Here is a 16,366-nt window from a genome sequence, read left to right on the forward strand (position 1 = left end):
TATCATGTTTATAAGAAACACTGAAATTTGGGGGCAGAAAAACCAGAATGTCTTGCCATTTTCAGAAAACAGCTTTGGCAGTGTTCTATGATCAAGCCCATCAGCTACTTCAGACCTAAAAGAGTTTGGAGTAACCTGTAGAGACCCACACTATAGGTTTTACAGTTTTGACTGTTGTTCAAGTCATTATGACAGTTGGTATTGGTGTTGCTGTTAGTTTTATTATAAACGTATTTTTTGGCTTCTCATTGTCAGCGGAGAGCAGCACGCTGTGGTATGACTGGATGAAGCCTTCTCACGCACAGCTTCACTCTGACTACATGCAGCGTCTGACTGAGGACAAAGCCAGGAGTAGGAACAAGGTTCGGGGTGTCCAGCAGCTGGTGCATCGCCTCCGGTTGATCAAATCTCCCGCAGAAATTGAGCGAATGCAGATTGCCGGGAAGCTGACATCACAGGTACAGTTCCTACCGAAAAACTTTTCTCTAAATTAAAAAAAAAATCATAAGCTTTTATGGTTCAATAGGCACCTTGAGGTCATAGACTCAATACAGTAATCGCTTCACAAGCAGGTCAGCATCTGGCTTCTACTTCAGTATGTTTAATTAACATATCTAGGGACACGCTCAATTCCTTGCAAGACAGAATTAATCTGCCTTCTCTTAAAATTGATCTTTTACCTATCAATTGTAGTTGTTTCTCCTTAGAACGTTAATTCTGTTTCTTTTCCTTATGATAACTACACTAATAGTGGAAAATAAACAGAAATTGGTTACTGAAGCAGACTCATAATACCCACTCATGCCTTGATGGACATTTGGGTTGTTTGCATCTTTTGGTTGTTGTGAAATATGATTATACAAATATCTATTCTAGTCTCTTTTAATTCTTTCGGGCATATACCCAGAAGTGGAATTGCTAGGTCTAATGATACGTTTTGTTTAATTTTTTGAGGGCTGTCATAGTTTTCCATAGTGGTTGCAGCATCTCACATTCCCAGCAGTACACAGGGTTCCAGTTTCACCACGTCTACACAGCACTTTTTCTGTTTGTTAAATTATAGCATTGTAATGAGCATAAAATGATATCCATTTTGGCTTTGATTGGCATTTCACAACCAGGCCTGGGCCAGCCTAAAGCCAGGAGCCCAGAACTGAATCTGGATGTCCCATGCAGGTGGAGGGACTTGATACTTGAATCATCATCTACTGCCTCCCAGGGTGCATGTTAGCAGAAACGTAAACCTAGGCATCTCATGTGGCATCTTAATCCCTGCACTGAACACCCACCTCCATTTTTTAATTGCCTTTTTTTGTCAAGTTGTTAAAATTCTTTATATATTCTATATTTCTGTCCCTTGTTAGATGTATATATGATTTCCAAATTTTTTCTCATTGACAGATGGCTTTTTTTCTCTCTGTTACTGTCATTTGGTAGGCAAAAATTTTTTTATGAAGTCCAATTTATCTGTCTTTTTGTTAAAGATTTATTTATTTGATAGGCAGAGTTACAGGGAGAGCAGAAAGACAGAGAGACAGACCTTCCATCTGCTGCTTCACTTCCCAGTGGCCACAACTACCAGGGCTGGGCCAAGCTGAAGCCAGGAGCCAGGGGCTTTTTCTAGGTCTCTCACCTGGCTGGCAGGGGCCCAGGGACTTAGACAATCTTCTGCTGCTTTCTCAGGGGCATTAGCAGGGAGCTGGATCAGAAGTGGAGCAGCTAGAACTCGAATCAGTGACCATATGGGATGCCAGTATTGCATCCAGTGGCTTTACCCGCTATGTCACAATGCTGGCTCCCAGTTTATCTTTTTGTAGCCTGTGCTTTTGGTCACATATTCACAAAATCAGATCCAGTATCACAAAGATTTTCCTCTGTTTCCTTCTAAGAGTTTTGTGATTTTGACTTCTGAGTCTTTGATCCATTTTTTAAAGATTGATTAATTAATTAATTTGGAAGTCTAAGCAACAGAGAGAGACAGACAAATCTTCCATCTGCTGGTTCACTTCCCAAATGACTGCAATAGCCAGGTGTAAGCCAGACCAAAGCCAGGAACCAGGAATTTCTATCAGAGGTCTCCCCGCTGGTTGGCAGGGACCACTTGGCCCTGAATTGACTCCTTTCCTAGGTGCATTTGGCAGGAGACTGGATCAGAAGTACAGTAGCTGGGACTAAGCCAGCTCTCTGATAATGGGATATCACAAGCAGCCACAGTACCACACCCCTTTGATCTACTTTGAGTTATTTTTTGTGCATGCTGTAAGATAAGACCTGGGTCCGGCACTGCAGCTCAATAGGCTAATCCTCCACCTGTGGCGCCGGCACACCGGGTTCTAGTCCGGTCAGGGCGCTGAAATCTGTCCCAGTCACTCCTCTTCCAGTCCAGCTCTCTGCTGTGGCCAGGGAGTGCAGTGGAGGATGGCCCAAGTGCTTGGGCCCTGCACCCGCATGGGAGACCAGGAGAAGCACCTGGCTCCTGGCTTCAGATCAGCGGTGCACCAGCTGCAGTGCGCCGGCCTCGGCGGCCATTGGGGAGTGAACCAACGGCAAAGGAAGACCTTTCTCTCTGTCTCTCTCTCACTGTCCACTCTGCCTGTCAAAAAAAAAAAAAAAAAAAAAAAAAAAGATAGGACCTGACTTCATTTTTTCATACCCCTTTTCTGGACTTCATTTCTTTTGTAAAAATCTCAAATTTACTATTTTTTTTGTCCCAGAAGTTGGTGTGAATGTTTTTTAAACTGCCTTTTTATATATCCTCCTGAGATCCAGCAGCAAAGACATATATCAAGTCCATGTTGGTGGTATTTTTATCACAGTGTCGATTATAACTTAGGAGAGGGGCACCTCATGAGGGAGCTGGTTTCTGTCTTACAACCAGTACAGTGCTGCCTGCGGATCCATAGCATTTCTGCAGCTTCAGTAGGGGCTGAGTGTTTGCCAAGGGAGGGACAGGATAATTGCCCGACTTGGAAATATATGTGGTTGACCCCTCCCTTACTCCATTTTGGTGTGCTAGGGATTTCCCTGTGACTAGGGTGAGCCCAAATGTACCCACTTACTCAGCTCTGTTCAAAGCCAGAAGTGCTGATCCTGATCTCAAAATCTTTTTTTTTTTTAAATATGTATTTATTTGAAAATCAGAGAGAGAAGGGCAAAGATTGAGAGATCTCCCATCTGCTGGTTCACTGCCCAAATGGCTACAATGGCAGGGGCTGTTCCATACAGGAGTTAGGAGCTTCTTCCAGGTCTCCCACATGGGCGAAGGGGCCCAAGGACTTGGGCCATCTTCTACTCCTTTCCCAGGCACATTATCAGGAAGCTGGATTGGAAGTAAAGCAGCTGTGTCTTGAACCAGTGCCCCAAAGGGTTGCCAGCATTGCAGGTGGCAGCTTAACCAGTTATACCACAATGCTGGACCCTGATCACAAATTCTTAATTTTTAATAAGAATTCATTAGGACATTCTTATGTATGTAATAATGTAGGAAAATGGCTTATTTCCTTCACTGAATATCCTCTACCTCTATGGCTTCTTACTCTCCATCATTATCTTGCCTCCTGAGTTATTTTAGTTGTAACAAATCTCGCTGGATGGCTGGCTCATCTAAAATTATGGTGATCCAGGTTCTTTTGGTTGGAGCTCTCTCTGTTGACCAAAGAGCCACGTTCATCTGCAGGAGCTCCTGAACTTAACCTGCCTTCAATTTTTAGTTTCCTTCCAATCCATTTTGCTACCTTATGAAGTTCAGATTCTATCATTTTTAGATTCCATTGATTGTGAAACGTGCTACTTCAAACCAAGGATGGCTTGGGACATCATTTCATTCTTATCTCCTTTATCAGAATCTTTTTTTTTTCCAAAAAAAAATTCAGCCATATTTGTGATTAAGAATGAGTCAGGTATTAAAAAGATGAAGAAAAATTAAAATTTTAAAAAAGGATGAGTCAAGTGTGCTAGGGCAACTGGATTTCCATATGCAAAAGAATTAAGTTGTACCCCTGCATGACATCATATACAAAATTAACTTAAAATGGATCAGTGACCTAAATTAGAGGTAGAGTTACAAGACAGTGAGAGGGAGAGACAGAGAAGGTCTTCCATCCCCTGGTTCACTCCCCAAATGGCCACAAGGGCTGGAGCTGGGCCGATCCGAAGCCAGGAGCCAGGAGTTTCCTCTGTGTCTCCCACATGGGTGCTGGAATCCAGGGACTTGGGCCATCTTTCACTGCTTTCCCAGGCCATACTAGAGAGCTGGATCAGAAGTGGAGCAGCTGGGTCTTGAACTGGCACCCATATGGCATGCTGGCACTGCAGGTGGCGCTTTACCTGCAGTGCCCCAGTGCTGGCCCCTGGGGATTGACTTTCAACATGAATTTTGGAAGGGACGCAATTTGCATGTTGCTTATCCTGGCATTCGATGTCTGTTCTGAGTGGGAAGGTTGGATGCCCTGAATGAAGTCTGTCATTAGTGAAATAGTCTTCAAAGCAATATTTTTTCCCTTCAGAAAACTTATTACAGAGTCACAACTTCAGGTTGGCAAAATTGGAACAAAAGTGCTTTTTATTTGAAGTGTTTCGGATGTTTGAGTAAGCGGCATAGCTGACTTTTCTTTTCTTACGCCTTTCTTTTTGCAGGCTTTCATAGAGACCATGTTTGCCAGCAAAGCTCCCGTGGAGGAGGCCTTTCTTTATGCGAAGGTGAGCCTCAGGGGGTTGGAAGGGTATTGCTGGAGGCCAGTGTGATGCAGCGTCACCACGTGCAGATGGCATGCGGTTGACTTGGATGGTAGTAGCCAGCATGTCCTTGGGGAGGATTTGGTTCTCAGATGTCTTGGATAATTTATCAGATGAATGCATTGCTACAGATCACAGGAAGAAAGTGGCAGAGCAGAGCAGATGGAGGAAAGACTTACCAAGATGAGATGGGACGAATAAAGCTTTGTCCAGGCAGATGTAAAGGCGGAACCGTCAGCAGTGGTGCCGCACATCATGGCAGGTGCGCGGCAACTTCCGCCTCCCTCTGGAGCAGCGAAGCTGGGAGGACTCAGTTTGCCTCGCGTCCTTTTTCACTTTCCCACGGCATTTAGATCGCTAGCATTTTGAACTTCGAGATTCGTGATTCAGAACTATTGTTAAAAATGTCAGCTGTATTTCAGTGTTTAAATAAGAATAAACAAACAATAACCATACATTATTGTATCTCTGAACTCAGCCTTCATGGATTTTCTGTCCTCTTGTGGACCTGATTTGAAAAGCATTGGAAATACAGGGAGCACTCGGTAGGAACAGATTTGTTCATGGAGTTGAGGGGTGGCAGTCTGGCACAGTGCTTAAAATGTCTCTTGGGATGCCCACATCTCATCTTGCTTTCTATCCAGCTTTCTACTACTTTCCACCTGGGAGGCAGTAAGGGATGGCTCAAGTACTTGGGTCCCTGCACCATGTGGGAGAACCTGAATGGAAGTTCCAGGCTCCCAGCTTCAGCCTGCCCCAGCCCTAAGTGTTAGAGGCCATTGAGGAGTGAACCAAAGAACAGAAAATTGATCTATCTCGCTCTCGCTCTCTCTGCCTTTTGAATAAATAAAACATATAAATTTAAAAGTAATAATGTTTGGCACAGTCATTAAGCTTCCCCCTGGGAAACCCGCATCCCATATCTGAGTGCTAATTCAACTCCCAGAACCTCTGCTTCCAATCCAGCTTCCTGCTAACATATCCTGGGAGGCAGTAGAAGATGACCCCTCTCACCCACATGGGTGAACAGAATGGGAGTTCCAAGCCTCTAGCTCCAGCCTCGCCTAACCCTGGCTATTAACAAGCATTTGGGCAGTGAACCAAGGGATAGAAGATCAGGCTCTGTCTCTCTCTCTCCCTCCTTCCCCCCCCCCCCCGCCCAATTCTCCTTCTGCCGCTTCCTCTCCCTCTCTTTCTGTCCCTCCTTGTCTCTCGCTCTTCCTTTCTCCCTCTCCCCACATCCCAAGTCACTCAGCCTTTCAGATAGATGAAAATACATAAATAAACATAAACAATAATAGCGATAATGAGATTGAAGAACAGGATTGACGGGAGTAAGACTATATATAGCATAGATTATAGTGTGTGGGGTGGGAATAAAAGAAATGGTCTGCAGTTACAGCATAAGAAGTTGGCGTAGATATGATGACTAGTGTTCCAGTCGTGCCTTGGGATGAGTGCCAGGTTGGAGGTACAGCTGTTGAAGAGAGACTGGGCTGGAGTGGCCCTACAGAAATCCTTTGAGTCATCCCTCCTTGTTGTTTCCACAGTTCGAATTTGAATGCCGGGCTCGGGGCGCTGACATCTTAGCCTACCCACCCGTGGTTGCTGGTGGTAACCGGTCCAATACTTTGCACTATGTGAAGAACAATCAGCTCATCAAGGTACACGAAATGTGCTTCAGCACTGCTCCCGCTCAGTCCAGATCTCCCAGTGGAAGCCACTAACCTCACTGCACCCTGACCGCCAGCTCCCGCTCAGTCCAGATCTCCCAGTGGAAGCCACTAACCTCACTGCACCCTGACCGCCAGCTCCCGCTCGGTCCAGATCTCCCCGTGGAAGCCACTAACCTCACTGCACCCTGACCGTCAGCTCCCACTCGGTCCAGATCTCCCCGTGGAAGCCACTAACCTCACTGCACCCTGACCGTCAGCTCTCACAAACTGAGTACCATTTGAAAAGTATTTTATTCTTTATAAATTGTTCTGTAGACATTCTCTCATCTGATCCTCACATTGGGCCCTCTGCACATAGCCACATATTCCCCTCTAACTCGTCTGTTCATTTCATCACACTCCTCTAAGCACTTGCATCCACAGTGGTGGGCCAATGTGTTTTTGAGGTGGGAGGATTTTAAGAAAACATTATTGGCTATGAGGAAACATACTTTTTATAGCTTTCTTCCCATGGGACTCTGCAAGTGAATAATTGTGTATTCCTTTAAGTCTGTTTCCTAGTTATCTTTTAATATTCAGTTAATTCACAAACATAAATGTAGCAGACAGATAAATTATATGGCATTTGTTTTAAAATTTATTTATTTATTTATCTGCAATGCAGAATGACACAGAGAAAGCTAAAGTTCTTCCATCTGCTGGTTCGCTCCCTAAATCCCCACAATTGCCTGGGCTAGTCCAGGCTGAAGCCAGGAGCCCAGAACTCCATCCAGGTCTCCCAAGTGGGTAGCAGGGATCCCAAGCACTTGAACCATTTTCTGTTGCCTTCCCAGGCACATTAGCAAGAAGATGGGTTGGAAGTGGAGTAGCCAGGACTTGAACCTACACTCATATGAGATGCTAGCATTGCTTGCAGCAGTTTAATATGCTGCACCACAATACCAGCCATAACAGCATAGGGTTTTAGTTGTTTTGTTTGTTTGTTTTTTGACAGGCAGAGTTAGACAGTGAGAGAGAGAGAGACAAAGTCTTCCTTTTTCCATTGGTTCACCCCTCAAATGGCTGCCACGGCTGGCATGCTAAAGCTGGCGCGCTGCGCTGATCCAAAGCCAAGAGCCAGGTCTTCACATGAGGGTGTAGGGCCCAAGCACTTGGGCCATCCTCCACTGCCTTCCCGGGCCACAGCAGAGAGCTGGACTGGAAGAGGAGCAACCAGGACCAGAACCCGGCGCCCATATGGGATGCCAGCGCCGCAGCCGAAGGATTAGCCAAGTGAACCACGGCGCCGGCCAATAGCATAGTTTTTTAAAAAAAATGAGTACTCATGGGGCTGGTGCTGTGGCGCAGCGGGTTAAAGCCCTGGCCTGAAGCACAGGCATCCCATATGGGCACCAGTTCTAGTCTCAGCTGCTCCTCTTCCCATCCAGCTCTCTGCTATGGCCTGGGAGAGCAGCGGAGGATGGCCCAAGTCCCTAGGCCCCTGCACCTGCGTGGGAGACCCGGAAGAGGCTCCTGGCTTCAAATCAGTGCAGCTCCGGCCGTTGTGGCCATCTGGGGAGTGAACCAGCGGATGGAAGACTTCTCTCTCTCTCTCTCTCTCTCTCTCTCTCTCTCTGTGACTCTGTATTTCAAATAAATAAATCTTTAAAAAAAATTAGTACTCCTCGGCCGGCGCCGCGGCTCACTAGGCTAATCCTCCGCCTAGCGGCGCCGGCACACCGGGTTCTAGTCCCGGTCGGGGCGCCGGATTCTGTCCCGGTTGCCCCTCTTCCAGGCCAGCCCTCTGCTGTGGCCAGGGAGTGCAGTGGAGGATGGCCCAGGTGCTTGGGCCCTGCACCCCATGGGAGACCAGGAAAAGCACCTGGCTCCTGGCTCCTGCCATCGGATCAGCGCGGTGCGCCGGCCGCGGCAGCCATTGGAGGGTGAACCAACGGCAAAGGAAGACCTTTCTCTCTGTCTCTCTCTCTCACTGTCCACTCTGCCTGTCCAAAAAAAAAAAAAAAAAAAAATTAGTACTCCTGAGCCAGTTACTTATCCTTAGCTCATCCTTAGAGCCAAAACATTTTAGCAGCATGGTGCCTACTTATGTACCCTATTCTATGCTATCCCACTGTGACTGTTTTTTTTAACTCATAATAGTTTATTTTTCTGAGTATTGGTACTGTTTATGCTTCCACCATCTGTGTGTGATTGGTTGACCACATCTTCTTTATCCCCTGGTATTATCGGACTTCTTAATTTCTGCCATTCTAGTTTGCATAAAACAACATCTCATTGTACTCTTAATTATCCTAATTACTAGTGAAATTGAGCATATTTTATTAACTTTAGCACTACTAGTTTTAACTTATTGATATTTTATTTGTGATTTTAAAATATTTTTCTTTATTATATTTATTTGAAAGGCAGAAACAGATCCCCCATCCACTAGTTTACTCCCCAAATGCCCACAACAGCCAAAACTGGGCCACGCTGACGAGAGGAGATAGGAACTCAGTCTGGGTTTCCTGTGTGGATGGCAAGGACCCAAGTGCTGGAGCCATCTCTGCTGCCTCCCAGGGTGCACAGGGAGCCAGGACTCAAACCAGGCATTCCAGTATGGGCTGCAGGCATCCCAAGCCATGTCCTTTTTAAATTTTTTTAAGATTAATTGATTTGAAAGCCAGGGTTACAGAGAAAGAGGGAGAGATAGAGATCATCATTCCACTGGTTCACTCCTCGAATGGCTGCAACAGCCAGGGCTGGGCCAGACTGAAGCCAAGAGCCAGGAGCTTCTTCCGGGTCTCCCACATAAGTGGCAGGGGCCCAAACACTTGGGCCATCCTCCATGGCCTTTCCCAGGCCATTAGCAGGGAGATGGATCGATCAGAAGTGGAGCAGTTAGGACACAAAGCAGTGCCCATATGGGATGCTAGCGTCACAGGCAGGTTTATCCTCAATGCCACAATACTGGTCCCCCAAGCAGTGTCTTTTTTTTTTTTTTTTTTTTTTTTTTTTAATTTGAGAGGTAGAGTTAGACAGTGAGAGGTAGAGACAGAGAAAGGTCTTCCTTCCTTCACTCCACAGATGGCCACAACGGCTGGAGCTGCACCGATCCGAAGCCAGGAGCCAGGTGCCTCTTGGTCTCCCATGTGGGTGCAGGAGCCCAAGGACTTGGGCCATCCTATACTGTTTTCCCAGGCCACAGCAGAGAGCTGGCCTGGAAGAGGGGCAACCGGGACTAGAACCGTCACCCATATGGTATGCCGGCACCACAAGTGGAGGATTAACCTGTGCCACGGAGCTAGCCCCCCAAGCAGTGTCTTTTTTTTTTTTTTTTTTTTTTTTTTTTTTGACAGGCAGAGTGGACAGTGAGAGAGAGAGACAGAGAGAAAGGTCTTCCTTTGCCGTTGGTTCACCCTCCAATGGCCGCCGCGGCCGGCGCGCTGCGGCCGGCGCACCGCGCTGATCCGATGGCAGGAGCCAGGAGCCAGGTGCTTTTCCTGGTCTCCCATGGGGTGCAGGGCCCAAGCACTTGGGCCATCCTCCACTGCACTCCCTGGCCACAGCAGAGGGCTGGCCTGGAAGAGGGGCAACCGGGACAGAATCCGGTGCCCCGACCAGGACTAGAACCCGGTGTGCCGGCGCCGCTAGGCGGAGGATTAGCCTAGTGAGCCGCGGCACCGGCCCCAAGCAGTGTCTTAACCACTACATCAAACACCTGCTCCAGGACATTCTGATTTGTTCATGAGTGAGACTGGTATATAATTTTTCTTTCTTACAGTGTCATTTTGTGGTTTTCATATCAAAATCAAACTAAGCCCATATGAATAGTCTCTCCTTTTTATAATGTTATGGAATAGCTTGAATTAATGTTTCTTGAAAATGTCTTAGAACATATCTTTATAACTATTTGGACCTGATACTCTCCTTTGGGGACTTTTCAGCAAATTCAGTATCTTTACTGTATTGAGCCCCACCGCCATCCCTAACCTCTCCACCACTTTCCTTTCTTCATATGGTTTTTATTGTAAAATGTAATTTTCCATGGCTGGTATTGTGGCTCCTCTGTCTGCAATGCTCTTACCCCATGTGGGCACCAGTATGAGTCCTGTATGCTCCTCTTCCAATCCAGCTCCCTACTAATGTGCCTAGGAAAGCAGCAGAAGATGGCCAAGTGCTTTTAGGCCTTGTCACCCACATGGGAGACCTGGATGGAGTTCCAGGCTCCTGACTTCGGCTTGGCCCAGCCTAGACCATTGCAGTCATTTGGGGAGTGAACCAGTGGATAGAAGATCTTTCTTTCTCTGTCTCTCTCTGCCTTTCAAATAAATAAATCTTTACAAGTAAATAAAATATAAATTTCCTACTAGAAAAATAAAGAATAAAACATTAATGGGTAAATTATAAAGTGAACACCCATCTAACCATTACCCAGCTCTAAGAATAGAACAGGTTATGGACACACTACCCCCCTCACACCAAATCCAGCCTGCACCTGTTTCTGTACATAAAGTTTTCTTGCAACGCAGCCATTCGTGCTTCCTAGCTACAGTGGGAAAGTTGACTAGTTCCACTGGAGACAGCATGGCCCACAAAGTAAACTACTTACTGCCCACCCTTTGCAGAAAAGTTCATAACTCCCAAAATAGGATGTTACTATCCCCTCCACTCCCAAGAAGCATTTCCCACAGGATAACCGCTGTACTTAAACCATTGATAATCATGATAATTGCTTTTGTTTTTATTTTGCAATGAATAAATAATTGATTTTGGTTTTTTTTCTTTTTTTGCATTTTATTTGAGAGAAGGAGATGTCTCATCTCTTCATCTGCTGTTTTACGACCCAAATGCCCACAGCTTCCAGGACTGTGCCAGGCTGGAGCCAGGAATCTGGAACTCAATTTGCATTTCCCACATAGGTGGCAGGGACCAAAGTCCGTGAGCCATCATCTGCTCCCTCCCCGGGTGTTCGTTAGCAGGAAGCTGGACCTGAAGCAGAGGAGCTAGAACTCAGACAAGGCACTCTGACGAGCAGTGCGGGGTCCCAAATAGCAACCTAACCTCTGGGCCCAGTGCCTGCCCTCGTTTTGCTTATTTCTGAATTTTGTATATTTGAAATCTGATTTTGTCTTCTTTCACACAGTAATATATTGTGGCACAGAGCTGTAGTGTGCTCATTTTCATTGCTGTATGTATTCCATGAGGTTAAACATATTTTCACAAGTACACCAAGACAGTGTGTGCCTCCCCCCCCTCCTCTCACAGGTGCACAGTAGGGGACCTGGAGGCTTTAGGATAACAGAGCAGACTGAATGCAGGAGCAGCTGGGAGACTGCAGCTGTCTTCTGTTCCACTGGACAGAGATTTACAAAAATGTAAAGCAGTGCCCTTTCGTAAATATTGTTGTAAATATTTGTTTATTTGGAAGGAAGAGTTAGAGAGGGAGAAACAGAGATCTTCCATTGCTGGCTCACTCCCCCAAATAGCTGCAGTGGCCAGGACTGAAGCCAGGAGCCTGGAACTCTATCCATGTTTTTCACATGGGTGGCAGGGGCTGAAACGCTTGAGTCATTCTGCTGCTTTCCCTGGCACATTAGCGGGGAGCTGGATTGAAGTGGAGCAGCTGGGACTTGAACCAGCGCTCCAGTATAGGATATAGCATTATAAGCAGCAGCTTAAACCACTGAGCCACAATGCCAGCACCCTAACTAAATATTTTTGTTTAGAAAAAATAGTTATTTTCCAGGACCAGCATTGTGGCATAGTGGGTAAAGCTGCTGCCTGTCTTGCCGGCATCCCATTTGGAAACCAGTTCATGTCCTGGCTGTTCCACTTCTGATTTAGCTCCTTGCTGATGGCCTGAGAAAAGCAGCGGAGGATGGCCCAAGTGCATGGGCCCCTGTCACCCACGTGGGAGATCTGGAAAAAGCACCTGACTTCTGTCTGGCCCAGCTCCTGCCATTGCGGCCATCTGGGAAGTGAACTGGCCAGTAGAAGTTCCCACCCTCTCTATCTCTTCCTTTGTCTGTAACTCTGCCTTTCAAATAAATAAATCTTTAACAAATAAAAAAAGAAAGAAAACATCTGCATTAAGGTCTGTTGCTGATGAACATCTTCTGGTTTTGTTTAGCTGAAAATACTTTTGTTTCATTCTCTTTCATGAAAGATGGCTGTGCTAAGGAAACCATCCTAGATTGACAATTATTTTTAGTCATCAATTTGAATATATTATTCCCTTGTCTTCTGACTTTCCAAGTTGCTGACTTAAAAAAACTATCTGTTGTTGCTTTGACTACTTCAAAAAATTATTTATTCAAAAGGCAGAGTTACAGAGATAAGGAGAAACAGAGAGAGAGAGAGAGATCTTCTATCTGGGGGCTCACTCCCCAAATAGACAAGTGAACCAGGGCTGAGCCTGGCTAAAGCCAGGCACCTGGATCTCCATCTGGTCTCCCATGTGAGGCACAAGGACTTAGTCCGTCCTCTGCTGCTTTCTTGGGCCCAGTAACAAGGAGCTGGATCAGCAGTGAAGGGACTGGAACTGAGTGCCCATACAAGACACCGGCTTCGCAGGCGGTAGCTCAACTCACTGCACCAGAACGCCAGCCCCACTTTGATTGCTTTTAAAATCTTTAATATTCATCAGTTTTATTATGTATAAGAAAGATATATCTAGGCCGGCGCCGCGGCTCACTAGGCTAATCCTCCGCCTAGCGTTGCCGGCACACCGGGTTCTAGTCCCGGTCGGGGCGCCGGATTCTGTCCCGGTTGCCCCTCTTCCAGGCCAGCCCTCTGCTGTGGCCAGGGAGTACAGTGGAGGATGGCCCAGGTGCTTGGGCCCTGCACCCCATGGGAGACCAGGAAAAGCACCTGGCTCCTGGCTCCTGCCATTGGATCAGCGCGGTGCGCCGGCCGCAGCGCACCGGCCGCGGCGGCCATTGGAGGGTGAACCAACGGCAAAGGAAGACCTTTCTCTCTGTCTCTCTCTCTCACTGTCCACTCTGCCTGTTAAAAAAAAAAAAAAAAGATATATCTTATGTAAATTTATTCTTGTTTCCTCAGTCCGTCAGCTTACGTCTTTCCTCAGTTCTATAAAATTCTCAAACACTGCCTCTTTTTTTTTGTTTCGTTTTTTTTTTTATTTTTTTTATTTTTTTTTATTTTTTGGCAGGCAGAGTGGACAGTGAGAGAGAGAGACAGAGAGAAAGGTCTTCCTTTGCCATTGGTTCACCCTCCAATGGCCGCCGCGGCCGGCGCGCTGCAGCCGGCGCACCGCGCTGATCCGATGGCAGGAGCCAGGAGCCAGGTGCTTTTCCTGGTCTCCCATGGGGTGCAGGACCCAAGCACCTGGGCCATCCTCCACTGCACTCCCGGGCCACAGCAGAGAGCTGGCCTGGAAGAGGGGCAACCGGGACAGAATCCGGCGCCCCGACCGGGACTAGAACCCGGTGTGCCGGCGCCGCAAGGCGGAGGATTAGCCTAGTGAGCCGCGGCGCCGGCCTTGTTACGTTTTAAAAATGTATTTATTTGAAACTCAGAGTTACACAGAGAGGGGGAGAGAGATCTTCCATCTGCTGGTTCACTCCCCAGATAGCCACAACCAATGGCCAGGGCTGAGCCAGGCCAAAGCTAAGAACCAAGCACTTGATCCAGGTCTCCCACATAGGTGTCAGGGGCCCAAATACACAAGCTGTCCTCTGCTGCTTTTCTCAGACCATTAGCAGGGAACTGGATGGGAAGCAGAACAGCCGGAATTCAAACCAGCACCCATATGGGATGTGGTATCACAGGTGGCCTAACCTGCTGCACCACAGTGCCAACCCCATAGGCTGTCTTTTTAGGAAGAACAGCAAGGGGCTGTGCTGCGGTGCAGTGGTTAAAGGCCCCAGGCTGCAGCATCAGCATCCCATATGGGCACCAGTTTGAGTCCCAGCTGCTCCATTTCTGATCCAGCTCCCTATTAATTCTCCTGAGAAAGCAGTGGATGATGGCCCAAATCCCTGGGCCCCTACATCCACATGGGAGACCCAGAAGAAGCTCATGGTACCTGGTATTGGATCAGCTCAGCTCCGGCTGTTGCAGCCGTTTGGAGAGTGAACCAGCAGATGGAGGACCTTTCTCTCTCTCTCTCTGCCTCTCCCTGTAACTCTTTCAAATAAATAAAATAAATATTTTTTTTTTAGAAAAAGAGCAGTAGGTCTTTAAGACATCAGTTATGCTGTATAATGTCAACATTCATAAAATATTTTTATATCTGGTTATTTTCTAGTAGGAAATATGTTCTTATTGAAATAAAAGCTACATCCATTATTTGAAGTTGCCATTGCTATATATGTACTTATTTGCCCGTGATTCTGTTTTGTCCAAGATTTTGTACTTATTTAGATAAATAAGATTTGCCTTTGAGGACATGGATCATTTAATTATTTATTTTTAAGATTTTAGATATGTATTTATTTGAGAGGTGGAGCCACAGACAGACAGACAGAGAGAAAGGTCTTCCATCTATTGGTTCATTCCCTAGAGGGCCACAACGGCCAGAGCTGGGCCAGAGCCAGGAGCCAGGAGCTTCTTCTGGGTCTCCTCGCTGAGTACAGGGGCCCAGGTACTTGGGCCATCTTCTACTGCTTTCCCAGGCCCTTAGCAGAAAACTGGATCCCAAGAGGAGCAACCAGGACACAAACCAGCACCACAGGTGGAGGCTTAGCCTGCAACATAGATCATTTCAATACTACATGAATAGTAGTAAGACAGAAAAATCCCCAAATTTTCTTCTTTCACCATATGTATTATGAGAGAGAACATGAGTAGAACTGATATTCCAAAGTTAAATGGTAAAGGTAATTATATTTGAATAAGGCCCAGGATACCAACTTATATAGCAACATTAAAATTAACAATGAGGGGCCAGCACTATGGCATAGCAGGTAAAGCTGTCACCTGTAGTGCTGGCATCCTATATGGGCACCAGTTCAAGACCTGGTTGCTCCACTTCCAATCCAGCTCTTTGCTGGGATAGCAATAGAAGATGGCCCAAGTCCTTGGGCCCCTGCACCCACGTGGGAGACCCAGAAGAAGCTCGTGGCTCCTGGCCTCAGATCAGCGCGGCTCTGGTCATTGCAGCCATTTGGGGAGTGAACCAGCAGATGGAAGACTCCTCTCTCGCTCTCATTCTCTCTCTCTGTGTCTCCTTCTTTGTGTAACTCTGACTTTTAAATAAATAAGTAAATCTTTTTTTTTTTTTTTTTTGACAGGCAGAGTGGACAGTGAGAGAGAGAGACAGAGAGAGAAAGGTCTTCCTTTGCCGTTGGTTCACCCTCCAATGGCTGCCGCTGCAGCCGGCGCACCGCGCTGATCCTGGCAGGAGCCAGGAGCCAGGTGCTTTTCCTGGTCTCCCATGGGGTGCAGGGCCCAAGCACCTGGGCCATCCTCCACTGCACTCCCTGGCCATAGCAGAGAGCTGGCCTGGAAGAGGGGCAACCGGGACAGAATCCGGCGCCCCAACCGGGACTAGAACCCGGTGTGCCGGCGCCGCAAGGTGGAGGATTAGCCTATTGAGCCACGGCGCCGGCTAATAAGTAAATCTTTTAAAAAAAATTAACAATGATAGGGGCCAACACTGTGGCACAGAGAGTTAAAGTCCTGGCCGGCAGTGCCAGCATCCCATATGGGCACTGGTTCAAGTCCTGGCTGCTCCATTTCCGATCCAGCTCTCTGCTGGTGTCTGGGAAAGCAGTGGAAGATGGTCCAAGTCCTTGGGCCCCTGCACCTACGTTGGGGACCTGGAAGAGCTCCTGGCTCCTGGCTTCAGATTGGCTCAGCTCTAGCCGTTATGGCCATTTAGAGAGTGAACCAGTGGATGGAAGACCTCTCTCTCTGTCCCTAGCTCTCTCTATAACTCTGTCTCTCAAATGTATAAAATAAATCTTTAAAAAAGATTAACAATGATAACTTTTGTGATATGCTAATATTTA

At 46.9% G+C, this 16,366-nt stretch overlaps 1 protein-coding gene and 1 long non-coding RNA gene across 12 annotated transcripts in view; both read left to right on the forward strand.

Annotated features, from left to right (window-relative positions):
• The window catches only part of XPNPEP3 (X-prolyl aminopeptidase 3), an 81,935-nt gene that overhangs the window by 44,089 nt on the left and 21,480 nt on the right, over positions 1-16,366 (forward strand). For 10 of the 11 annotated variants that reach the window (XR_007914733.2, XR_011380293.1, XR_001795781.3 and 7 more), the window contains 3 exons: positions 256-458; positions 4,636-4,698; positions 6,285-6,398. Coding sequence is in view for 7 of the 11 variants with exons in the window: in XM_008275180.4 (XP_008273402.3) it covers positions 256-458; positions 4,636-4,698; positions 6,285-6,398 (380 nt within the window). In the remaining 4 variants the exon portion in view is untranslated. The remainder of the gene's footprint in view (positions 1-255; positions 459-4,635; positions 4,699-6,284; positions 6,399-16,366) is intronic. The other variant, XM_051834052.2, reaches the window with a different exon arrangement.
• Positions 8,086-12,473, forward strand: LOC138844445 (uncharacterized). Its single transcript, XR_011380295.1, has 2 exons — positions 8,086-12,279; positions 12,345-12,473. It is a non-coding gene; the product is annotated as an uncharacterized lncRNA (long non-coding RNA).

Source organism: Oryctolagus cuniculus, chromosome 11 (assembly GCF_964237555.1).
Source record: "Oryctolagus cuniculus chromosome 11, mOryCun1.1, whole genome shotgun sequence".
Classification (NCBI taxonomy): Eukaryota; Metazoa; Chordata; class Mammalia; order Lagomorpha; family Leporidae; genus Oryctolagus; species Oryctolagus cuniculus.